Source organism: Mus caroli, unplaced genomic scaffold (assembly GCF_978045245.1).
Source record: "Mus caroli unplaced genomic scaffold, Mus_caroli_1 scaffold_7, whole genome shotgun sequence".
NCBI lineage: Eukaryota > Metazoa > Chordata > Mammalia > Rodentia > Muridae > Mus > Mus caroli.
In genome coordinates this window covers 110,198,715-110,223,858 of record NW_028227262.1, presented here as the reverse complement: position 1 = coordinate 110,223,858, position 25,144 = coordinate 110,198,715, and the positions used below count along the sequence as shown (strand labels likewise).

Genomic DNA, 25,144 nt, shown 5'->3' with positions numbered 1-25,144 from the left:
GGGATTTCTGGAGACCAGTCTGGTCTACAGAATGAGTTCCAGGACAGCCAGGGGAACACAGAGAAACCCTGTCTCAAAAAATAAAAAAAAAAAGTGAATAAATAAATCTTACAAAAAAATGACTCTTTTAAGCCAGGTGTGGTGCCGAACACCACTAATCTTAGCACTTAGGAAGGCAGAGGCAGGAGGATCTCTGAGTTCTAGGCCAGCCTGGTCTTCACAGTGAGTTCCAGGACAGCCAGGGCTACATGGAGAAACCCTGTCTCAAACAAAACAAAAAGATTAGTCTTTCAAATTCCCAATCACCTGTCCTTATTTAGGAGCCTGACTGAACCAGCCCTCACTGCAAGCACTTATTACTAGAAGACTGTGAACTTGTGGATGAAGGCAGCCTGGCCATCTTGAAGAGGCCCACTTCTAGCCAATCTACACATGATTAAGAACGATATGAGCAACTCTGATATCTGTAGTTCTAAAGCCAGGTCATCACACAAGACCAATTTTTTTTTTAAATCGTTTTATTTGGGAAAAGTGCTTCTTACAAAAGGGCAGCTGCAAAATACAGAGGCCTCTGCAATGATGACGTGTTTTTAAGACTGGGTGAGTCCGCGGAAGCAAAGCAGAGGGACACATCAGAGCATCCCCCACGTTATTTCAGGAAAGAGAGCAACAAAATGCAAAGGTGAAATTCCCGCCAAGGAATTTAAGCAACTTAACTTTTGCTTGTCTTGTGGGTGGCCGCACCCTCCCTTTTCTTCGGTGGAGAAGGGTTCATTACTTCTGCAAACCGACAGATACCTCTAGTACAACCAGCACCTCAGTTTGGAATCCGCCTGTCTTCCTGTCAAAGCTCAGGGATGGAATGAGGCAGATGCCCACAAAAACAAGCACAGAACCTCACAACAGGCCCCCTCAAATGAGGACAAAGTTTTTTCCAAAAAGTGCCTGACTGAAAAGGCTAGACTGTAAAACATTCAAAACATCAGTGTGTCCAAGACCCAGCTTGTACTGAGAGAGGGACAAGCAGGTCGTTTAACCTCTACAGCTGATCCCATTTCTCTAGCATACAGACAGACAGCTACTGCTACGTTAACAACTACTGACATACTGCTTGGTCCTTTAAGATCTACCGACACATGTGGCTGAAACCACTAACCCACATCTGCCCACTAAAGCTAAGAATACTGCACCTATGCACAGATGGGAAGGAAGCTGCTCACATGCTCGCTCGTGCTCGCCCACCAAGTCCATCGACCCTTGGGAGTTAGCTGCCAGCTCTGTACTGATGGAATGCCACTGCATCCTCCCTGTTTTTACATTTTTCTCAGGTTAACCTCAACACATTTGCACCTGGTTCTGGTTACCCAGTAGTATTTCTTGCGTGCAACTGAACAAGAACCCAAACCCACAGGACAAGCACATGTGATGGGGATTACAGGGTAGGGAACAGCTATAAACCATGAAGGTGCAGATCTCCCAGAAACCTCGGGGAGCCCTTCTACATCTAGCGCAGAGAGCGACTTAGGTCCCTTTTTCCCCAATTGCCCCTATCCTTGGACCCCAAAGCAATCAGTGCTTTTTCCTTTGAACCTCAAAGGGGTCTCAGAATGAGTGTGCGAAGTCCATGAACACAACCTGGCTGAGGACAGATGGCGCAACAAACCTACACTAACTGTCTGACAGTTAAATTCATGTTACAAAAAAACTAACTTTAAGATTTATTTTTGTAACTTTTGAAACAGAGAAAACACCACACTCTTGGGGGAAGGGGAGGGTGGAGGAACAGGCCCTGGGTAGTGATCGCAGCACCTGGAGTTTGAGAGGCCTGCCTAGGAGAGCCACACGCACTGCCACACAGCACAGGGGACAGCTACTGTCTGAGGCTCCGCAGACCAGTGCCCGCGCCACGCAACGCTGCTATAGATCCAAGTCATAAAAGTCCTCCAGCTCATCGTGAAACAAGTCCCACTCGTCCTCAGAGTCTGTCAGCTCGTCGTCCCCACCTGCAGCCAAAAGCATAAGCAACATCTCGCCCAGCTCAAAGGTGACAACCTCCTCTTCGTCGTTGTCAAAGGGGTTGTTCTCTCTCTCCTCAATGAGCTCCCAGAAGTGGCTCCTTCGTTGGGCCTGTAAGAAACAAGGCCATGATAGGGGTGGCACTGTCAAGCAGTGTCTTCTATCCTGTTGCTCATCAGGTAAACCGTGTGGCACAGAGGGAGGGAGGGAGGGAGTGCATGGCAGACCAGAGGTCTCCCTTAGTCCACCTTGCCAGTGCCGCCCCTTTGGCTATTTGTAGCCAACATGTTAGGCTAGGGCTTTGAATACTGTTTCTTTCTACCCCTTCCATCTTCTGAGGTCTGACTCTTTTACTCTAGTCTCCCCCACACCCCCACACCTGAGTGCCATTCTCCCCTACCCCAATATGTGCAGGACTCAACTGACAGGGTGCGATTTCCCCTCCTTTAAAAAAAGAGTGAGAGTTACCCGGTATCTGCTTGATGTTCCCACTTTCTGTCTCTGTGGCTCCTCTCTACGGCCATCAGGGTACGCATGCTTGTAAAAACAGTTCCCTCCAAATGGGCAGCTCCCACGTCCTTCATCAAAATACCTGCATGCCTTGTTGCTGGAAAGGAAAATACCGCAACCCTTATTCACAGTGGACTTCAGGCGTGTATCGACTAGCATCGGGGGCTTCTCTTTAACAGGGGCAGAGCACAGCCCCCCCAAGATGTGTTCTTAGAGACATGTGCTCCAAACACTGACTAGGAACGTCTCTGCTTAAATGTGCATGGTTTACCAGCACTAACACCACTGAAAATCTTTTAGAATAATCACAAAGCACAAGAATTCCTAAGCCTTGACTCTCAGGACCTGGAGTGAGCTGGAACCCCTGCGCAGGCTTTAGCTAGAGTGGAGACTTCACTGCAACAGTCCCTCGGCCTACACCCAAGGACTGTGTTTAAGTTAAAGCATGACACACACTGGGCAAGCAGTTATCCTATGCAGTAAGGAAAGGGTGAGTAGGTAGCAGGAGCGCAAAGGTAGCACCACACTATCCGAGCGAGCCCGGCTGCTCATACCTCATGGCCTCCTTGTATTTCTGAATGAGTTTCTGCTTCTCTTCTTTCTCCTCCACCCAGTACTCACTTGGAATGACAAAGTTAGATGTGATCCGGCATTCGGGGCAGGACCTGGGAAACAATGAACAGGCTGCAATGCACATTCCCCCCACTAGGCCCGCTCTTCAAGACACACCCTGGTGTGTCACCTTAACTGACAGGCACATGAGCATTAGCTGAAAGGGATTCCACAGTCACATCTGACCCTTTTTTTTGGAGGAAAGACAAACTCCTTCAGAAATCAATTCAATGGCTAGCCAGGTTTTAAAAAAGACTTAGGTAAAAAACAAAAAACAAAACCAAAAAAAGACATTTCACACAGACTCCTTCTTTCGTTTAAATAAATTTATTTCTTGTAACTTTGCTCTGTTTGGATTATGTGGCTTTTGTTCAGTTATGAGAACAGTTTTTAAAGGATGGTAGATTTTGGCTAGCTTAATGGATGGTATAGGAAAGTGGAAAGTGTAAGACACCAGGAAACATACATTCAGAGCTAGATGTTTGTTCACGAAGCCTAAACTGTCATCTAATCCATTAACACAATCTCCTCAAAAAGCATGAAGACTCTACTGATACACAGGGTTTCCTCATTTAAATAAAAGACAGACCAACTAACCTAGTGGCTAGCTGACATACAAAGAAATCCCAATTAGAACACCCACGTTCATGATAAAATACATGCATTTAAATGTGGTCCTTCTGGTTGGAGGTTGGCACAAGATACTAAACTCTTCCCAAAAATAGAAAGCACAAACGAAGATTGGGGAGGAGTCTCACTTTATGATCTTGCTCTCAAATTGTTTAGCACTTCTCCACTTGCGAATACACTTGAGACAGTAGGTGTGGTTGCAGTTGGAGAGGATCCCAAAGCGACGCTCGCTGGGGTTGGCTTTCTCATAGACCACCTCCATGCAGATCCCACACACCATGTCCTTGCTGCGCTGAACAGCAAAAGAGAGCTCCATGTCCTTCTCATGGGCCTCAATGCAAGACTGGAAGAAGGGAAGAGACAAGAGGCACAGTGAGGCCACTGCAGTCCAGTCTGGAGACTCCACAGCCAAGGTCCTGCCGAAGCTTTCCCGTTTGACCTGGTAAAGGCATAGCTCCACACCCCCGTGGTGCTCACATCACTAGTCAAGCTGGGAGGACTCAACTCCCAATATCTGAAAGATTATCCAGTTCTCTGTATCTCAGAGCTCCACCCCCCCCCAACAAGTCCCTGCATCAAAGACCCTATTAACTTAGGTGATAGGGTGGAAAATGAAGGATTAAAGCCTTCATTTCCAAACTTTAGGATACTGAACACTTGGGAGGTGGAGGCAGAAGGAGCAAGAGTTCTATAGGCCAACCACATGCTACAGGAGACTGTTTCCAAAGAAAAGAGAGTTGGCTGTGGTGGCACACACCTTTAATCCCAGCACTCTGGAGACAGAGGCATGCGGAGCTCTGAGTTTGAGGCCAGTCTGATCTACATTTCAAGTTCCAGGACAGCCAGGGCTATGTAGAGACCCTGTCTCAAAAACAGAAACAAATGGGGGCTGGAGAGATGGCTCAGCGGGTAAGAAGAGCACTGACTGCTCTTCTGAAGATCCTGAGTTCAAATCCCAGCAACCATAGGGTGGCTCACAACCATCCATAATAAGATCTGATGCCCTCTTCTGGTGTGTCTGAAGTCAGCTACAGTGCACTTATATATATTAATAAATAAATCTTTTAAAAAAAATAGAAACAAACAAGAAAAGACTACTAAGGTAAATCTGAATAGGTACCAGGTGGTGATTATGTAGGGCACATTATTTCCATATCCCTTTAAAGGGGTGGTTTCAGGGGCTCAAACTTGAGTCTGGGTAACCCCAACATTCAGGAGGCAGAAGCAGGAAGAACCCAGTATTTTGAGGTAGATCCAGCCTGATCTATGCAATGGGCTCCTGGTCAGCAAGGGCAATGCCAAGAGACACTGTCCCTCAAAAATTAACACACAAAACACTAAAACAACTGAGACAACTCACACACTACACAATGTCACATATGCAATTAAATAAACCTCTGATACTTTCAGAGAGGTACAACTACTATGATTTAATATCAAAGGCTTATTTTTTAAGTTATGGGGTAGGTGGGGCATGTAAGTGCTTGCAGGAGCGGTAGAGTCCAGGAGTTGGTTTTCCTTGGGTTCTAGGTGGCTGTGAGTCTCCAGCCCACGCTATTCATTCCAAAGTGCTCATAAACCCATATGTGCTCGTTTCCGTCAAAATTCCCATCTGTGGACAACCACTGCTCTGCAGTACACCAATTCTATGGCTTTGACACTAGCTTAACTGACTTATTATAATATCGTATTGCTGAGTAATAGTCTGAATTCTCCTCAGCACCTATTTTCTTTACCCATCTCCACTCTGAGACTGCATGGATAATGCTATTATCAAAGGGCACTGACCATACAAGCCTAGCAACCCAAACAGAAGTGGAGGGAATAGCCCCTCAGAATTGCCCTCTGTCTTCTACAAAGGCTATGGCATTCGTGAGCACACATGAAATGATAAACTTAAAAAGAAAGCTGAATGTAGGGCTGGAGAGATGGCTTGGCAATTAAGAGCCCGGGTTGCTGCTTCAAAGGACTTGGTTCAGTTCTCAAAAACCACAAGGCAGCTCCATAGCTCTTGTTCCAGAAAATCTGACACCTTCTGGCCTCTGTGTAAACAGGACAGCACTATACTAGCCAGCCAGGCACTCAAAGTGCTAAGCAGAATTACTAGCTGACCCAGCCACTACACTTCCGAAGGTGATCCAACACAGGGCCAGCCTGACAAATGACTGCCAGGCCTAGAAAACTGTGTTGAAGTACTGGGTTTCACATAGTGGAAGGAGAAAACAACCTCCAAGCTGTCCATTGACCTCTCTACATATGTGCTGTGACATACAACCCTCTCCATAATGAGTAAACTCAGGTAAAACGCAATTTTTAAAGGACAGCTAAGATAAAGACACATGTTTACAAAAAAAAAACAAAAACTTACACACAATGAAGCAATTCAAATATCCATCAGGCAATTAATAGAAAAGCCCACAGTATTGGGGCTGGGAGGATTCCTCAGTAAACGGCTCGCATACTGTACAACCATGAGCACCTGGGTTTGGGCTCTCATTACGTGTGTGAAGCCAGGCACAGCAAGTGTATGTATATCCCAGCGCTGAGATATGGAGACGACAGGCATGCAATCCAATTGGTGAGCTCCAGATGGAGTGAGAGGCCTTGCCTCAAAATTGAGGTAGAGAACAATGAAGGAAGACCCAATGGTAACCTCTGCCCTCCGTGTAAGCGTACTCACACACACACACACACACACACACAAATGTATAACAGCCACACAATCAACATGCAACCACAAAATGATGTATAAATACATACTCCAACAGGGAAAAGCTTAAAGAAAAACATCTAAGTGGGAGAAACCAGCCACTGAAAGTCATCCATACTGAGTTGTTCCAGCTACATCACCATCCACAATTGGCAAAACACCTAGAGAAACAAAGTAGACCCACTGTCGATGGAGCTCAAGGAAAAGCGGAGCAGAGGCCAACTACTAAGTGGATGTAAGTTTTCTTTAGGGAATGAAAATGATCTAACTTAGAATTATAGTAATGGCTAGACAATGCTATGAATATATTAAAAAGCAAGGCAATGTGTTTCAAAGGAATTATAAGAAATATGAATCTCAGAAAAACTATTAGTAAAAAAAAAAAAAGAAAAACAAATCAGAACAAAACCCAAAAAACCATGAACTACCTTTTAAATACCATAGTCTGAGGTTCTGCAACCAGAACTCCTCTTTGTAGGAAGTGTGTATGACCACAGTCAGGCTCGCCAGAGCCTCCTGCCTGTGGCTTCACTATGCCTGGACTATACAGGTCTACCTTTGACGAAACACTCTATAGAACCGTGCAAGAGCACATACACCACCATTTATTGGCTCCTCATATTTAGCACAAGCTGCTCTGAGCACTTACTTTTATGTGCTGTGACCTCTGGGCAGCATCCACTGGGTGTAGGACCTGCAGGCCACACATGTCACACGAGTCTCCGTGGAGATACACACAGTTTTCCCCATAGCGACACTCTCCCACTGCAGCATAGGGGCAAAGCTGCTTCTTTGTCTCCACCGTAGTTGGCTCCTTCTCTGACTCTTCCTTGGTCACTGAACCCTGCGGGGGTACTTCAGTGCAGGAAGGGGCAGCTGAAAATGTTTAAGATGGTAGTAAAGGTCCAAATACATAAGGCAATTATGAACTATAAGGTAAGAGAATAATTTTTAAAAAGTCAAAAAAAAGGAAAAAAATCCAACAACTTTAATGAAACCTAAAGTCAAGCCTACTGAACTTTTTTTCGGCTTTTTCCCCTTGGTTTTTTGAGACAGGGTTATACAGCCAAGCTGGCTTAGAACTCACCCTCTGCCTATCTCAGAATACCCAGTGATGGGAATAAAGGTACACACCACCACTGTCCAGCTCAGTTTTGTTCTTTCTGGTAAGATCTGATAACCCAGGCTGGCCTTGAACTCAGCAATCCTCCCACCTCAGCCTCTCTAAAGCTGGCATTACAGGTATGTGGCACCAAGCCCAGTTGTGCATGTGATTTCTTTACAAGTGAAATGCAGTATTAGTGAGTACTGGTTAGTAAGGGTACAGCGGGAGAGTCAGGAGTTCAAGGTCATCCTTAACTACTTGAGGAATCTGAACCATAAGAGACCCTGTGTCAAAAAAACACAACATCAAAGGACTGACTGTGGGCTGAGTGTGTAGCTCAATGGGAAAGCATTTGCCTAGCGTGTGCAAAGCCCAGGGTTTGATCCCAGCACCACCAGGAGCAAGCAGGGGACAGCATTCGGAGACACTTCAGTTTTTAAACAGGAATTCATTTTATTGTAGTTCAAAATTTTTCTTTTACTTCATCTTTAAATCTTAAATAACCCAATCTAATGTGTTGACAGTAGGTTAAGCTCAAACAGAAAAAGCTGAGTTCACTGTGGCCTGTCATTTAGCCCTTTGATTGCAGTTTACAGGGTCCTCACAATACTTACTACGGCCACAGTAGGGCTGCCCAGGGACAAACTCAATGGCATTCACCCAGTCCTCTGAACCTGCTCCTACAGTTGGAAAGTTTGGGTTTCGTGACTCAGCTTCGCCTGAATTCATTTCGGCAAGTGATCCAACACCAGAAGAGAGACTTGAAGAAGCAGCGAGGGATGGTTTTGCACTCAGATCTGTAGCAGTCACTTCTTCCTGTTTCAGTGGCTTGCTGTGTTCGTATCTGACAGAGAAAAGTAAGCAGTTACAATCGTGCTACATGGAGCCCCCAGACTCTTTTCAAACTTCTGTGTGACCATGAGCAGGGAGCACCTGTCAAGACTTATTCCTGGGCTGGAAAGATGGCTCAGTTGTTAAGAGCACTTCCAGAGGTCTTCCAGGTCCAGAGGTCCTGAGTTCAATTCCTAGCAACCACAGGGTGGCTCACAACATCTGTAATGGGCTCTGATACACTATTCTAGTGTGTGGCTGAAGACAGCAGTAGTGTACTCATATAAATAGAAAAAATAAATAAATCTTTAAACAAAAAGACTTATTCCTATTTAAGTGTATCTGTATGTGTGGGTGTCCAGAGAGGCCAGAAGATTTAGATTTACCAGCATTTAGATCCCCAGGGCCAAAGTTAACTGTAAGCTGCCTGATAAGAGTGCTGGGAAAAAACAGATCCAGGTCCCTCCAACAAGCACTCTTAACTGCTAAGCCATCTCTCTAACCCCTAGATAGCCTTGAGATGGAGGGTTTGCCTATGTAACTCAGGCTAGCCTCGCACTCATTATATAGCTCATGTTGGCTTCAAATGCATGGATCCTCCTGCCTTAAGCACTTAAATGCTGGGCTTACAGGTATACCAACAAACCACACCTTGTGCATCTAGGAAAGGACTGAGCTGTGTCCATAGCCTGATACCTAAGTCTGGAGTGGAGCTCATGACTCAGCGTGTCTAGGGACCCTCACTATGATGTCACGCTGCTGATAAAGGCATCAGACCCAGACTTAGCAAACTTTACAGGGTCAAGTAAAACTGTATGGAGGCACACACCTACAATGTCAGCTATCTGGGAGACCGAAGGAAGAGGATTCTATGTTTAGGGCCAGCCTAGGAAATGTGCTGAGACACTGCGTCAAAACAAAATTCAATAAAGGCTGTCCTGCATAATACTATCACTTGGTAGGCTAAGGCAGACCTATTAAAGCCATCTTGGTCTATAAATTGAGTTCCACTCCCCACACACCCACCCCTCAAAAGAAACTGGCAGACAAAAACACAAAGTTAAGCATTTTCTTTCTTTTTTTTTTTTGAAAGACTTATTTATTTATTATATGTAAGTACACTGTAGCTGTCTTCAGACACTCCAGAAGAGGGCGCCAGATCTCGTTACGGATGGTTGTGAGCCACCATGTGGTTGCTGGGATTAGAACTCTGGACCTTCGGAAGAGCAGTCGGGTGCTCTTACCCACTGAGCCATCTCACCAGCCCTTTTTTTTTTTTTTTTTTTTAAAGCATTTTCAAGCAATTATTTTCTTTCCTCACGACCTGGTAGTAGTAATGAGTGTCTACCAAGCCTGGGGAGCTGTGCCTCCTAACTGTGCAAGCAGTGCGAATGAAGCCTCCTTAGGAAAAAACACTGCTGTGAAATGGACACCAGTTAAGCAGGACAGCAGCAGCTAGTGCCTCTGCCACCACTTTAGAGGCTGTCTCAAAAGAAGGAAGGAAGGCAGGCAGGCAGGCAGGAGGGAGGGAGGGAGGGAGGGAGGGAGAAAATCTAAATAAGCAAACTGAAGAATCTCTGTTATGAGATTATATTCTAAGTAAATGGAAAGAATATGAAAGCACGTAAAAGACTGGCCCTGTGGTGGAGCATACCTAACTCTAGTCAAACAGATCTCTGAATTCAAGGTCAACTTAGTCTACACAGCAAATTGCAGGACAGTCAGAGCTATATATTAAGACTGTCTCGCCGGGCGTGGTGGCGCACGCCTTTAATCCCAGCACTCGGGAGGCAGAGGCAGGCGGATTTCTGAGTTCGAGGCCAGCCTGGTCTACAAAGTGAGTTCCAGGACAGCCAGGGCTATACAGAGAAACCCTGTCTCGAAAAATCAAAAAAAAAAAAAAAAAAAAAAAGACTGTCTCCAAAATAATAAATAAGCTACATTACCACATTTTCCCAATGAGACAATTATTCCCTTATAGATCTGCATAGAATGTGTTTCTGAAGTGAAAACTAAGTAGATACCAGGAAAGATTTAAAAAAAAAAAAGTCAAGAAAAGCTATGGCTAAAAAGATAGCTCCAGGGCACCTCACGCACCTCCAGGCGTGCGCACACGCGCGCACACACACACACACCCTGAGGTGCAAAGTTAAGCATTCAGACAAACATACTTGTGCACACAAAATAAATTCAACTACAAGGAAAAGAAGGTAAACTAGGAAGCCTGTATGGGGATCTCTTAAGAGCACAGAATGACACTATATACAGTCTTCTACCAAAATTCGAGTGAGAATGGCTTTGACATCTTGAAATGGCTTCTAAAAGCATTTAAGGAGCCGGGCGTGGTGGTGCATGCCTTTAATCCCAGCAGAGGCAGGCGGATCTCTGAGTTTGAGGCCAGCCTGGTCTACAAAGTGAGTTCCAGGACAGCAAGGGCTACATAGAGAAACCCTGTCTCAAAAAACCAAAAACAAAAAACAAAAAAAAAACACAAAACCAAAAACAAAAAACACAAACAAACAAACAACAAAAAAAGCATTTAAGGGCTGGAGAGATGGCTCAGAGGATAAAGAGCACTGACTTCTCTTCTGAAGGTCCTGAGTTCAATTCCCAGCAACCACATGGTGACTCACAACCATCTGTAATGAGATCTGGTGCATCTGGAGACAGCTACAATGTTTAAATAAATAAATAAATAAATAAATAAATAAGCATTTAAAGTCTTTCCCCCTCTCTAATTACATGTATGTATGTATGTATGTATGTATGTATTTAATAAACTAATACATTTATAAAGTGCAAGTTATAGAAAATTCAAATTGTAGTGGCCCAAGATAAAAAGCTGCAATTGGAACACTACTGTATCCATTTGTCTGTGTTATCTATGGCTGGTTTTGCATAAGAAACCACATCTTGAGGTTGGAGAGATGGCTCAGCAGTTAAGAGCACTGACTGCTCTTCTGAAGGTCCAGAGTTCAAATCCCAGCAACCACATGGTGGCTCACAACCATCCTTAATGAGATCTGACGCCCTCTTCTGGAATGTCTGAAGACAGCTACGATGTACTTACATTAAATAAATAATAAATAAAACACATCTTGAGTCACCAAAAACATGTACACACCCACCCTGTAGAGAAAGTTTGCCAACCCAGCCTAATATTCTCATATCCATAGACTCAAGAGCCACTGACAGTTTGTTACACAGTAAGTTATAATAGGATGTCACAGCCTAATATTCTCATATCCATAGACTCAAGAGCCACTGACAGTTTGTTACACAGTAAGTTATAATAGGATGTCACAGCCTAATATTCTCATATCTATAGACTCAAGAGCCACTGACAGTTTGTTACACAGAAAGTTATAATAGGATGTCACAAAATTGCCAATTCTTTTACAGTGTGTTATGTGATGAATTAATACTGAGAAAACAGATGCATATCAAGCTTTCTTCCATATTCTGTAATTCTGTATTAATATAGTATAATTTCTATCTAAAGAACTTCAATGAGGCTGGCAAGATGGCTCAGCCCAGTGGATAAAGGTGCCTGCCACCAAACCTGACATGAGTTCGATTCCTGGGAGCCACGAGATGGAGAGAGTTGATTCGTCCAAGTTTTTAAGTTACCCTCTGATCTTCACTCTAGTCCTACCTTCCCATCATTCTGTCCGGAGGTCGCCACAGCTCTCTGCTTACCTCGATTTCCGTTCCTCTCTCCAAGTCACTGGGGGATGTTAACTCAACTGACTGACTAACTTCCCCTCAGTAAGTCTTGTCTATAAGTGAGCCAACATCTACAAAAACTGTTCTGCAAAGAACTGCTCATTCAGCATAAAGGATGGTATCCTCACACCTCCTCCCTTAGGCAGCAAAAGACTAACCTTGGCTCCAAGGGATCCATTTCTGACCTGTAACAGTTATGAGGGAGGGGCTTACCTTTACCCCATATCCTTACTGCTTTTCTAACAAACCCAGGTAAGGATGACTTCCAAACATTTGTGCCCAACAGCTACTTATCAATGTGTCTGTCTATGTATGTATGTACCTACCCATCCATCCATCCATCTATCCACCCAACCATCTATCCACCTACTTATCTGTATGTATATGGCTGAGATACTTAGACTATAAGTCTTACCTAGTATAGAAGCTTTTATCCTTTCATTCAGCCACCCATCTACCCATCCACCCATTTATCCACCCACTCATCCATCTATCTACTTATCTGTATGTGGCTGTGATACTGGCTACAAGTCTTACCTAGTGTGGTGGTTTCAAATGCATCCAAGATGCTTCTCCAAAAGTGGAGCCCAGTACCTCTTCCCTTCAATGTGGCTGGACTTAATGACTTTGTCCAGATGTTAGTGAAAGAGACAATGTTGTGACTTCTGAGACTACTTCATAAAAAGGCATTGTATCTTTGCTGAGCCTTCATAGACTGCTAGCAATAAATACTTTTCAAATCATAAGCATTTTTAGAATACTATGTATAAAGCTACTAGAATTATATGTACAAAGCTACTAGAATGATCTTTTATTTTCATTCTTCAACCCACCCTTAACCAAAGAATTTATAAACAAATCCTTACCTGCAGCGGTCTCCATAAACACAGTACCCTCTTTGAAAATACTTGCACACTACACCGTATGGACTGTCAGAGAGGTCATGAGAGTATCGACAGTTATCGCCTTCCTTACAAACCCCATGCATAAAATATCTGTAAGACAAAGAACCAGAAATCTAGATTAGAAGACTAAAGCCAACTCTCAAAGAATTCATTACCACCAGTCTCCTGGTGTGTTCACAACTATAGCAATGAACTTGTCAGCCTAGGCTGGAAGACATATTTGGATCAACAGTAGGGAGCACACACACCAAGGCAGCTGCCCGGAAAGAAAGACTATCCCCTTATGAGAAGGTGCGGGATAAACTAGGGCCTCATACACACAAGCACTCTATCACTAAGCTGTACCCTCAGCGCCCCCAATTTTAAACAATTATCTTGTTCATTGAAGGTCAATTCTGGCCACTGCCCTTGTTTTACAGTCCTAGGACTGTATTTTTCACTAACTCCAATCCCTATCCTCAAAGCACATCAAAGATAAAGAAACCACATAGACTACAAAGTGTCAGGCTACCAGTTATATTCAATGTTAAGGAAACAGTTTTAATTCCTTAAAAGCCACAAATGAAAAAAGCAAAATTAGGCCAGCAACTTTAAGGGATTATAGGCAGACATGATTAGCAGTTTCTAGACACCAACAAACAGCGACACCATTATGTGAGCATTTGTTAAAGACATATAAACTCAGACCCTACCTACCAGCCCTACCCAGTACCCAGTGCTCTTCCGAACTGCAACATAGTCGAAAGAAGCTGCAAGAGTGATCTGTACAGCCCCTCCCTCCACCTGCACATTACTCCTGCCAAAGTCCACTTTCCTATTTCCTTGATCTCTGAGCAGGACATTAAAGGTTACTTTTTGGCATGCCAGAGATAGATAGAAGTAACTGTTTATTGGGTGTAACTTTGGTTGGCCTTGCAGAGGACTCTGCTTTATGCTTGAGCCACAGCTCTCTAGTGTGTAGGGAAAAGAGCAGTGGGGATGTTTAGCACAATGCAGACCCCCACTAAACGGAACGCTATGGTATATAAGAACTCAGCTGCTAAGAGCACATACCACATGTTACTCTTGCAGAACACCTAGGTTCATTCAGCTCCTAGCACCCAAGTCCCATGGTTCACGACCAGTAATTCCAGCACCAGATCTGAGACCTCTAGTCCCTGAAGGTAATGTGCACATAACCCACAGACTGACAACTAACTAAAAGATCTGGAAAACCAGTAACAAAGCTCTGGGCTCAATTCCCAACACAATCACGGGAAAAATAAATACAAGAGTAAACAAACGCAGTTTCCCTGCAAAAGCAAGCACCCTGCGCACTAACCCATCTCTCCATCCCTGACTGAGCACTAACCCATCTCTCCATCCCTGGCTGAGCACTAACCCATCTCTCCATCCCTGGCTGAGCACTAACCCATCTCTCCATCCCTGGCTGAGCACTAACCCATCTCTCCATCCCTGGCTGAGCACTAACCCATCTCTCCATCCCTGACTGAGCACTAACCCATCTCTCCATCCCTGACTGAGCACTAACCCATCTCTCCAGCCCTGACTGAGCACTAACCCATCTCTCCATCCCTGGCTGAGCACTAACCCATCTCTCCATCCCTGACTGAGCACTAACCCATCTCTCCATCCCTGACTGAGCACTAACCCATCTCTCCATCCCTGACTGCGCACTAACCCATCTCTCCAGCCCTGGCTGAGCACTAACCCATCTCTCCAGCCCTGACTGAGCACTAACCCATCTCTCCAGCCCTGACTGAGCACTAACCCATCTCTCCAGCCCTGACTGAGCACTAACCCATCTCTCCATCCCTGACTGAGCACTAACCCATCTCTCCAGCCCTGACTGAGCACTAACCCATCTCTCCAGCCCTGACTGAGCACTAACCCATCTCTCCATCCCTGACTGAGCACTAACCCATCTCTCCAGCCCTGACTGAGCACTAACCCATCTCTCCAGCCCTGACTGAGCACTAACCCATCTCTCCATCCCTGACTGAGCACTAACCCATCTCTCCAGCCCTGACTGAGCACTAACCCATCTCTCCATCCCTGACTGAGCACTAACCCATCTCTCCATCCCTGACTGAGCACTAACCCATCTCTCCATCCCTGGCTGAGCACTAACCCATCTCTCCAGCCCTGACACACACTTTTTTTTTTCTCTTTTAGGACAGGATCTTAATATGTAGCATTGGCCTCCTGAAAGCTAGGATTAAGATGAACATCACCTCACCTGGCTCTGATGTATATAGTTATATACCCCCCATCCCAGATGATACTTTTTTTTCCAAGACAGGGTTTCTCTGTATAGCCCTGGCTGTACTGGAACTCACTTTGTAGACCAGGCTGGCCTCGAACTCAGAAATCTGCCTGCCTCTGCCTCCCGAGTGCTGGGATTAAAGGCTTGTGCCACCACACCCGGGCTCAGATGATACTTTTAAACTCCTGGTGAGGGAACATTATGGTTTATTCTCTGCATTCCCTATGGTACACATCTCTCTATCTAGAAGACACCTAAGTGTCATGGTAAATCAAGGGGATTACTGAGTTTAAGGATACACAGTGAGACCCCGACTACCCACTTCCCACCTACCTCCCCCCCAAATTCCACTGTAATTGGTAAATAATAAACTTCAGAAACCAGGTGTGGTGGTGCACACCTTTACTCCTAGTCAGGGTTTGGGAAGCAGAAGTGGGCAAATCTATGAATTTGAGGCCAGCCTAGTCTACACAGTGAATTATAGAACAGCCAGAAGTACAGTGAAAGTCAGCTTCAAAAACCAAAAATGAATAAATAAATCCCACTAGGAATATTGTGGCAGCTGGGTAAGGGATTTATTTCTAGAACCTCTCTGGCTTACAGGCACAATGTATTCCCAAAGTCATATTAGCCACACTGGGGTGGGAATCCGAGGCTGGGGCTGGAATGAAGCTCAATTGGCAGGCTTGCCTAGCATGTGACTAGGAAGTTCTGGGTCCGAGTGCCAGCACTACATGAAACAGGATGCATGATGGTGAATGCCTGTGACTCCACCTCTCAGGTGGCAGCAACAGTAAAACCATAAGTTCTGTCAAAAAACAAAACAAGGTCTGGAGAGATGGCTCAGCGGTTAAGAGTGCTTACTGCTCTTCCGAAGGTCCTGAGTTCAAATTCCAGCAACAACATGGTGGCTCGCAAACACCTGTAATGGGATCTGACACCCTCTTCTGGTGCATCTGAAGACAGCCATAGTGTACTTATGTATAATAATAAATCTTAAAAAAAAAAAAAAAAAAAAAAAGAGGGCCGGGCAGTGGTAGTGCATGCCTTTTTATCCAGGCACTTGGGAGGCAGAGGCAGGTGGATTTCTGAGTTCGAGGCCAGCCTGGTCTACAAAGTGAGTTCCAGGACAGCCAGGGTTATACAGAAAAACCCTGTTTTGGAAAAACAAAAACAAAAACAAAAACAAAAAAAAGCACTGAATGCTCTTCCAGAGGTCCTGAGTTCAATTCCCAGCAAGCACATGGTGGCTCACAACCATCCATAATGAAATCTGATGCCCTCTTCTGGTGTGTCTGAAGACAGTGACAGTGTAGTCATATCAAATTAAATCTTTAAAAAGCAAAAACAAAAAACAAAACAACACAACACACACAGGAAAAAAATTCAACTCTTAGGATCTGGAGTTCAAAGCCAGTCTCAGAAGCCCAAGTCCCTAACTCAAACAAAACAAAAATCAAAATAAAACCAAAACAAAAGCCAGAACCAGTTATGGTATCATATGACTTTAATCCCAGGACTTGGTGACAATGGTGGCCCAAGCATTTAATCCTAACACTTGAGAGGCCAAGATGGGATCTCTGGGTTTGAGGCAAACCTGGTTCCACAACAGCCAGGGTCCCACAGAGAAGCCCTGTCTCAAAAACAAACAAACAAATAATTAAAGGAGGAAAGAAAGAAAAGAAGTTGCTCAGAATCTTTGTGTTATTTCAAGATCCACCTCTGTACTGTTTGGGAGCTGGAGAGGTGGCCCCACCCCCAGGACTGTTAGACTTTCCAGCCTACACGTTGGCTCTCAACTCTTCAGACCTCTTCTGGTTTCCATGGTCATTGGGCACACAGGTGGCACAGACATACATTCAGGCTAAACACATAAAATAATTTCCAGCTTAGAGGCAGAAGAGATGTCTCAGTGGTGAGAACACGTACGTACTCCTCTAGCAGAGGCCTCCATTTTGATTTGCAACACCCATCTCAGGTAGTGCCCAGCTGCTATTAACTCCAGCTCCAAGGGGACTGATGCCTCTTTGTGCAACCATCATTCACATGAATGGACACACACAAAATCAAAATGAAAATAAATCCTGCTGTTTCTATATATTGACTTCCAGGCCAGCCAAGGTGAGACTCTGTCTCAAAAAGCCAATAAACAAATATTAACTGTCTTATTGCACTCAGGAAGCTAGCAGCTAGCAGCTCTCATCTGGAATGAAAGCCAGCCTGTTGATGGCAGCATAGCATAACCCAACTTCACAGCAGAGGTATTTGTTTCTTAGGCAGCACAAACAAAACACAAAGAGAACTTCAAGATCATTAACAGTAGCTAATGAGAAAACAAACGAGACTACAAATGAACACTAGCTGAGTGAGGTGGTCTATCTGACAATCAGGCCTGGCAGAGCCACACAGTGAGACCTTGTCTCAAAACAAACAAAAGGAGCCTCCTTGGGCTAGAGGTGGATGGCTCAGTGCTTAGGGGCACTTGCTGCTTTGGCAGAGGACCCAGGTTCCATATCCTGCACCCACAGGGTAGCTCACAACCACTTGTAACTCCAGCTATAGTGGATCTTAAGCCCTCTTCTGGCCTCGGGAGGCAGAGGCAGGAGGATTTCTGAGTTTGAGGCCAGCCTGGTCTACAAAGTGAGTTCCAGGACAGCCAGGGCTATTCAGAGAAATCCTGTCTCAAAAAAAGAAAAAAAAAAAAAAAAAAAAGGTCCTGAGTCAAATTCTTAGCACCCATGTGTAGATTAGTCTATTGAGCTTCAGTTAGCTCCAAGGAATCCAAGCAAGGCCCCATTCTAGTGTACAGATGTACAAACAGACAAAACACCCATGCACAGAGAGTACATAAATGAATTTAAAACAACAACAGCAATAAAACATTCTTTTCTAAGCTAATAACTAGAAATATGCCTTAATATAGAAAACTCCTCTTCAGGGGTGCACAGATGGCTTAGTGGTGAAGTCTGGATCCCAGCACTCACGGGGCAGTTCACAACAGCCTGTAAGTCCAGCTCAAGGGGGAATCTGAAACCTCCAAGGGCACTGGGATACCATTGCAGACACCCACACACACATTCTCACAAGCAAGTGTTGCTATCAGGCTCACTTAAAATACTTACAGTGAGGGACATTTCTGCAGTTAACTCATAGTACAAACTCAATGTTTTATTTGCTGATTAAAGTAATCCCAGAAAGATAAGTATGTTCTAACAAGTTGTCTCCCTTTAGCAACTTACAAGGGTACTTAAAAAAAAAAATTCAGCAGGGTGGTGGTGGCTCACGCCTTTAATCCCAGCACTTGGGAGAGGCAGGCGAATTTCTGAGTTCAAGGCCAGCCTGGTCTACAGAGTAAGTTCCAGGACAGCCAGGGCTACACAGAGAAACCCTGTCTCGGGGGGGAAAAAAATTCATAGGATTGTACAAATGTTTATAAGTAAACAATTTCTACATTTTAAAGTTATTTTAAAGATATTTTTGCTTGTATGCATTGTGTGCCAGAAGTACCCATGGAGGCCAGAAGAGGGCGCTGGATCCTCTGGAACTGGAGTTACAGTTAGTCAGCACCAGCTAGGTGCTGGAAAGCAGACTGTATCCTCTGTAAAAGCAGCAAGGAAGTGTACAACACTGAGCCATCTCTCCACAACACTGTACTGTTTTTACCCTTTAAAATGAAAGCAGAAAATTCTTACAAAGTCCTATAAAATAGTTTTAGGTTTAAGCGTATCAACATCAATTGGAGTATTTACTACTAGTGTTCTGTGCTAGGCAATGAGGAAAAGCCCTGCAGGGATGAGAAAACAGAACTCTGCTCTCAAAGCTCCAAGTCTGGAACAAAGATTTCATAGTTGTTATTCCTTATAGTTGTTATTCCTTTTTCAAAAGAAAAAGACTTTCAGAGAGATCCTGTTGGCAGCTAGAACAGAAAACAAGGTCAGCATTTATGCCCAAGACATCAAATAATCTGTGGTTTCTATTTTAGAGTTAGGTCATGCCTATGCTACCAATGCTGGTCTGGTCAAGACAACATCCTGCCTCAGCCAACTGACTAGCCAGAGTGTGCAATCATGAATTCTATGTGTGCCAGTGACACTGCAATTTTTTTTTAAGATTTATTTTATTTATGAGTACACTGTAGCTGTTTCCAGACATACCAGAAGAAGGCATCAGATCCTTTTACAGATGGTTGTAAGCCACCATGTGGTTGCTGGGACCTTTGGAAGAGCAGTCAGTGTTTTTTTTGTTTTGTTTGTTTGGTTGGGTTTTTTTTTTTTTTTTTTTTTTTGGTTTTTTGAGACAGGGTTTCTCTGTATAGCCCTGGCTGTCCTGGAACTCACTCTGTAGACCAGGCTGGCCTTGAACTCAGAAATCCGCCTGCCTCTGCCTCCCAAGTGCTGGGATTAGCAGTCAGTGCTCTTAACTGCTGAGCTATCCATCCAGCCCAAGGACAACCTTGTTTACACAGGAAGTCCCAGCCAGCCAGTGCTATGTAATGAGACTCCACCTTGACCCACCCCCTCTAGAGAGCAAGGAATTTAAAAATACGTAAGTATGTAAGCCTAAAGTCTTTTCCTTTCTATTCTGGGGGGTGGGAAGTTAACTCCTGTGCAGCCAAGAAAGACGCCCCCAAAATCCTAATGTTTTGCCTCGACCTCCACAAAAACAATTACAGATGAGGGACACCATGTGAGACTTTAAGCTTGCGTCCTGTTTGCTCTGTGTGTGAATGCATGTTGGCATATGTGCCACAGTGCATGGAAGACAAGTAACCCCCGGGAATCAGCAAACACCCTGCTACCCAAGCTAAGGCTCCCTGTTCATAACCCTCTACCCTTTAAGAGCTTTTCATACTGTGTTCTCAAAGGTTACCTCATCTACATCATTTTCCTGAGGGAACCCTCCCTGTAGCCCTCCCTGGTCTGGCACATGAATTGCCACATATCCCAGGCTAGCTAGAACTCAAGATTCTACTGTCTTAGCCTCCCCAAGCCAGAATACCCAAAGAATATTTTGTGTTTGTATACATGGCCAGGTGTTTTCCTCTATTGTTTTAGAAACAGGCTCTTTGACTGAACCTGCAGCTCACTGTGCGGGCTTTTACAAGGAAATCAGAATTCAGAACCTCATGCTAAATAAAGCAGGACACCAATAACTCCTCTGAGCCATGTGGATCCACAGCCTTCAAAAAAAATTTTTTTTTAGACTTAAACATAGTGGCTCACAAACTACTGCTCCAGGTAAGAGCTAGAAAACTCCATTAATTCAAAGAACCTTAGGGATCTGGGCTTGGCCTGAATTTATTTGTTATTCAGCATTTAAAACCAAGGTCCTGGGCTGGTGAGATGGCTCAGTGGGTAAGAGCACCCGACTGCTCTTCCGAAGGTCCAGAGTTCAAATCCCAGCAACCACATGGTGGCTCACAACCATCTGTAATGAGATCTGACTCCCTCTTCTGGTGTGTCTGAAGACAGCTACAATGTACTTACATATAAAACCAAGGTCCTCCCTAGCCATGAAGGAAGCTCAAGTTCACCCTGTGTTAAGTGAAACCCAAGTTTATTTTTTAAAGACCCCAAACTGGGCATTGTGGTGGAGGCCTTTAATCTCAGCAATGGGCAGGCAGAGGCAGATAGAGTCTGAGTTCGAGGTCAGCCTGGTCTACAGAGTGAGTTCCAGGACAGCCAGAGCTACACAGAGAAACCCTGTCTCAACAAAGGGAAAAAATAAATAAATAAATAAATAAAAAATAAAAAGTAAAACCTAAAAAGCCCCTCAGTGGAGGCTAGAATAGTCAGTCTGCTGAGGAACTAAAAAGGGGAAACAGGGAAAAGCAAACGGAAGGCAGGGGAGCGTCAAAGTTCCCCTCATCCAGCAAGCCCTACCCTCCCTCCCTGTGAGGGACATCTAGAGATGTCTATAACCTCAGCACTAGAGAGAGACAGGAGTGGAAGGATCAACAAGTCCCAAGCCATTCCAGGTTATATTAGCCTCTGCATCTCACACATTCTCCTCAGAAGAATAAAAAAAGGGGTGGAGGCAAGACATTGTTGATACAAAGGCGGCTGGGTTTGGTTCCTAGAACCCACATAAAAATGAAAGACACTAAAATTATCCTTTCAATTTTAGTACACTTCTCCACAGATGCTGGGGAACCAACTGCCCCAACCATACCCACAAATCATAAAAAAGATTAAGGGAAAATGTTAACTGGACAGTAGAGGCTCACCCCTTTAATCCCAGGACTCAGAGACCTGTGAGTTCCAGGCCAAGCTGATCTACAGGGCTAGTCCCAGGACAGCTGAGGCTACATAAAGAAACACTATCTTAGGAAGGAAGAGGGAGGGAGGGAGGAAAAAGGAAAGAAATGTTGAAGCAGAAATGTATAAAGTTGCAAGCATCTGACAGGATGATAATGAAATCAGTTATGAAATGTTATTTGGTAATGGGTATTTAGAACTAGACTAGAGAAAGATAGTAGATGAAAGAAAAAAAAAATCAAGGACTTAAATTTTCAATATCAGCCCGGGTGGAAACACTATCCTAGCACTAGGAGGGCAAAGGCTGGAGGAGGATAGTTCAAGGCCAGCCTGGTCAATGCAACAGTGTTAGGACAACCAGGCTGCAAAGCTGGACCTTGCTTCAAAAAAAGAACAGACCGAGGGGAAAGCTTTAATCTGACGTTATTAAATGAGTTACAGGAAAGACTGGAAGATTCTTCAGTTTGGGAGTTAATATCAACATCGAGTTGTTTATTAGGAATAGCCTTTAGCTTTTGCGTTTAATACTGTCCTTGCCGGATTTAAAGTGGCATTTCCTTTGAATTTTCTTAGCCGATAGAAAAGCGTATAGTCCTTCCTGGTAGTTAAATCTATATACTCGGGCGTGGTATCACCTCACCCCTGCACTCCCGCACTAGAGAGGCAAAAACAAGAGGATTGCCGAAAATTCTAGGGCAGTCAGACTATATAGATCAACCAGGGCCACACAGTACGACTGTCTCAATAAGCCCCCTCCCATCGTTAATACAAACAGTCCTTCCTCCAACGTTTATAGCTGGGAAATTATTTTTTTTACATGCGTATTGTATAACTGTCACCTGATCATACATTTTCCCAATAATTTCGTCTCGCTTACCAAACAAGAACCAAACCTCTCTCGTCGGATCTCCTTTCTCGCAAAGAAGAACGCCTCTCAAAGGGACAGTAATAATAATGGCAGTTCATAAAATCAAGGGTGGAAGAGCCTAACGCCGGCTCCGAACGCTCGGTTCGGAGACAAAGCTCGGAACCGCCGACCACCGACTTACATACAAAGGCATACAAAAGCGGCTGCTCCCGGCCGGGCGGGGGTGAGCGGCGCAGAGAGCAGAAAAGACGTTACAAACGGATAGCCCGGCGCGGAGCCCCGGGGCCGGCCGAGCTCGCCGGGACCCTTGGAGGGTCTCAGAGCGCACCGAGGGTCGTTAGAGCCCGATTCGCATCGGCGAGCTCGCGCCGCATCCCCGAACCTGTGGCGATGGAGGCCAGGGCGGGGACACCGGTCCTCTCCGCACGCACCGGGGCACCGCTGAGCGAGGCGAGGTGACGGGACCGCCCCGCAGTCCGAGCCCGCAGTCTGAAACCCGCAGCGATGCCGCGGCCGACCTCTGCGGAGGCTGACGCAGCGATGCTGTGCGAACAGCCGCAGCGGGGACCCCGCGACGCCCGCCTCCGCCTCTTGCTCGGCCCCGCAGCCCCCGCCCTCCGCCGCGCCACGCAACGTCCTACCTGCAGGTGACCTGTTTCGTCCAGCCGCCGCCGCTGCCGTCGCTGCCGCCGCCCCCTCCTCCCGCCCCCGGGGACGGGGCAGCGACTGTGGGGATAGAGGTGAGGGAGGCCGCTGCCACCGCCGCCGCTGCCGCTCCTGCTCCTGATGTTGTGGCTGTTGTTCCGGGAGCCGCAGCCTCCGCCATTACTGTTTATCCCACACAGCAATGGCCCCGGAACTTCCGGGATCACATAGTTCCGGTCCGCCTGAGAAGGAGAAGACAGCGAAGGGAGGGGAGGGGAGGGAGGCTGAGGAGCCTGAGAGCTCTGCGCCAGTCCCGCGCCGTGTCACCGCGTCTCCGAGCGCTCTGGTCTCAGGAACTGCGGGCCCCGCTGGGCGCCCGCGGCCCTCCTCCGGCGACGCTGATTGGTGAGGGCTTAGGCTCCGCCCTAAAGGGCGTGACCACACGCTTAGCCAGGTGTGCTAGGATGGTCCTGGTCCTAGCCATCCTAGCCATCAAAGGACCACAAGCAAGGACCAACCTCTGCCTATGGCTGGTGGCGCACGTACATGATGGGGGAAGGCCTGGGGCTGGGTCTGCTCTTTATCTAGAGTGAGATCCCAACCTATTGTGTTGGGATCTGTTTCTTTCTCTCTCCGGGGGACCGTAGCCACTGTCTCACAGGAACTGTCAGAATCCCTGCTGATGGAAGTGCGCAGGTGGGCCTGGCGGCAGACATCTTGGAATCCCACCAATGTAAAGGCTTGAGTATCACAATAACTGCAAGTTCGAGACCAGCCCAGGCTAAATAGATCCTGACAAAATAATAACAGTAATGATGTAAATAAATATGTGAGGTAGCCTGTTTGTAATACCAGCTCTTGGGAAGCTAAAGGAAAAAAGTGGTTTTGTACCTGACCAGGAACTGTGATGCATATTTTACATATCAAAGCAGACTTGATATGTAAAAAATACATATCCGGGCTTCCCCAGAGTCCTTTTAGTCCCTATCTGGCATTCCCTGCCCCTAACCTTGAACTTTCCAGCCCAGGAGTTAGGCTGCCCTTCCCCCCCAGAGGCTCCTCCCTATATTTCTAGACGTTTTCTCTGTCTCCTCTCTGCCTGCATGCCCTTTCTTTTTTTCTCTCTCCCTTATCCCATCCTCCCCCCCCCCCCCGTGGTGACTCCTGAGGCCAGTGTGAACTAGCCTGCCTGAGAGCAGCTTCCCAATAAACCTGCCTTTAATAGAATCGAATCTACTGTGAATTGGCTCATTTCACCAACATCAGAGAAATAACCTATCAAAAAGGGCCACAGCCGGGCGGTGGTGGCGCACGCCTTTAATCCCAGCACTTGGGAGGCAGAGGCAGGTGGATTTCTGAGTTCGAGGCCAGCCTGGTCTACAAAGTGAGTTCCAGGACAGCCAGGGCTATACAGAGAAACCCTGTCTCGAAAAACCAAAAAAAAAAAAAAAAGGGCCACAGGCTTGAGGCCAGCCTGGGCTACACTGCAAGAATCTGTCAGTAAGCAGACAGCCTTCAAGGACATGTTCCCAAGGACTGGCTCCCAGCTAACTAGGCCCATTCCCCTAGAGTTTCCACCATCAGGTTATATGAATCCACTGATGAGGTCGGTGCCAATCATTTCTGCAAAACTGTGTCTAAGCATAAATCACTGAAGTCCAAGACACATCACATGAACTTCTGAGGAACATTTTAGATCCAAAGTTCTCTCTCCCTCCTCCTCAATAACATAAACCTGGCTGGACTTCAATGAACAGAGATCTGCCTCCCAAATACTGAATACTGGGGTTTAAAGCCTTCACCAGCCGGGCAGTGGTGGAGCACACCTTTAATCCCAGCACTTGGGAGGCAGAGGCAGGTGGATTTCTGAGTTTCGAGGCCAGCCTGGTCTACAAAGTGAGTTCCAGGACAGCCAGGGCTACATGGAGAAACCCTGTCTCGAAAAACCAAAAAAAAAAAAAAAAAAAAAAAAAAGCCTTCACCACTGTCCCCCTTTATTTTACTTTTAATCTTTAAAATTTGTTGCACAGCTGTTGGGGAGGTAGCACAAATGTTAGCAACAA

The 25,144-nt window shown here is 45.7% G+C and overlaps 1 protein-coding gene across 5 annotated transcripts; it reads right to left on the bottom strand.

Moving 5' to 3' along the window:
* Nucleotides 1-1,688: 1,688 nt before the first annotated feature.
* On the bottom strand, nucleotides 1,689-23,468 carry Mkrn1 (makorin ring finger protein 1). 5 transcript variants are annotated; one of them, XM_085840681.1, is made up of 8 exons: nucleotides 23,078-23,468; nucleotides 13,007-13,135; nucleotides 8,198-8,427; nucleotides 7,128-7,354; nucleotides 3,897-4,111; nucleotides 3,148-3,191; nucleotides 2,485-2,623; nucleotides 1,689-2,127 (listed from the first exon to the last, which is right to left on the bottom strand). In XM_085840681.1, the coding sequence occupies exons 1-8, from the start codon at nucleotides 23,260-23,262 to the stop codon at nucleotides 1,986-1,988; spliced, it is 1,311 nt and encodes a 436-aa protein (XP_085696807.1). In that variant the 5' UTR covers nucleotides 23,263-23,468; the 3' UTR covers nucleotides 1,689-1,985. The 5 variants fall into 5 exon arrangements, with proteins under 5 accessions (XP_085696807.1, XP_021020455.1, XP_029334511.1 ...); XM_021164796.3 differs by having other exon boundaries at nucleotides 3,081-3,191; nucleotides 23,078-23,462; XM_029478651.2 differs by lacking the exon at nucleotides 23,078-23,468 and adding an exon at nucleotides 22,819-23,052 and having other exon boundaries at nucleotides 3,081-3,191.
* Between the last annotated feature and the right edge of the window lie 1,676 nt (nucleotides 23,469-25,144).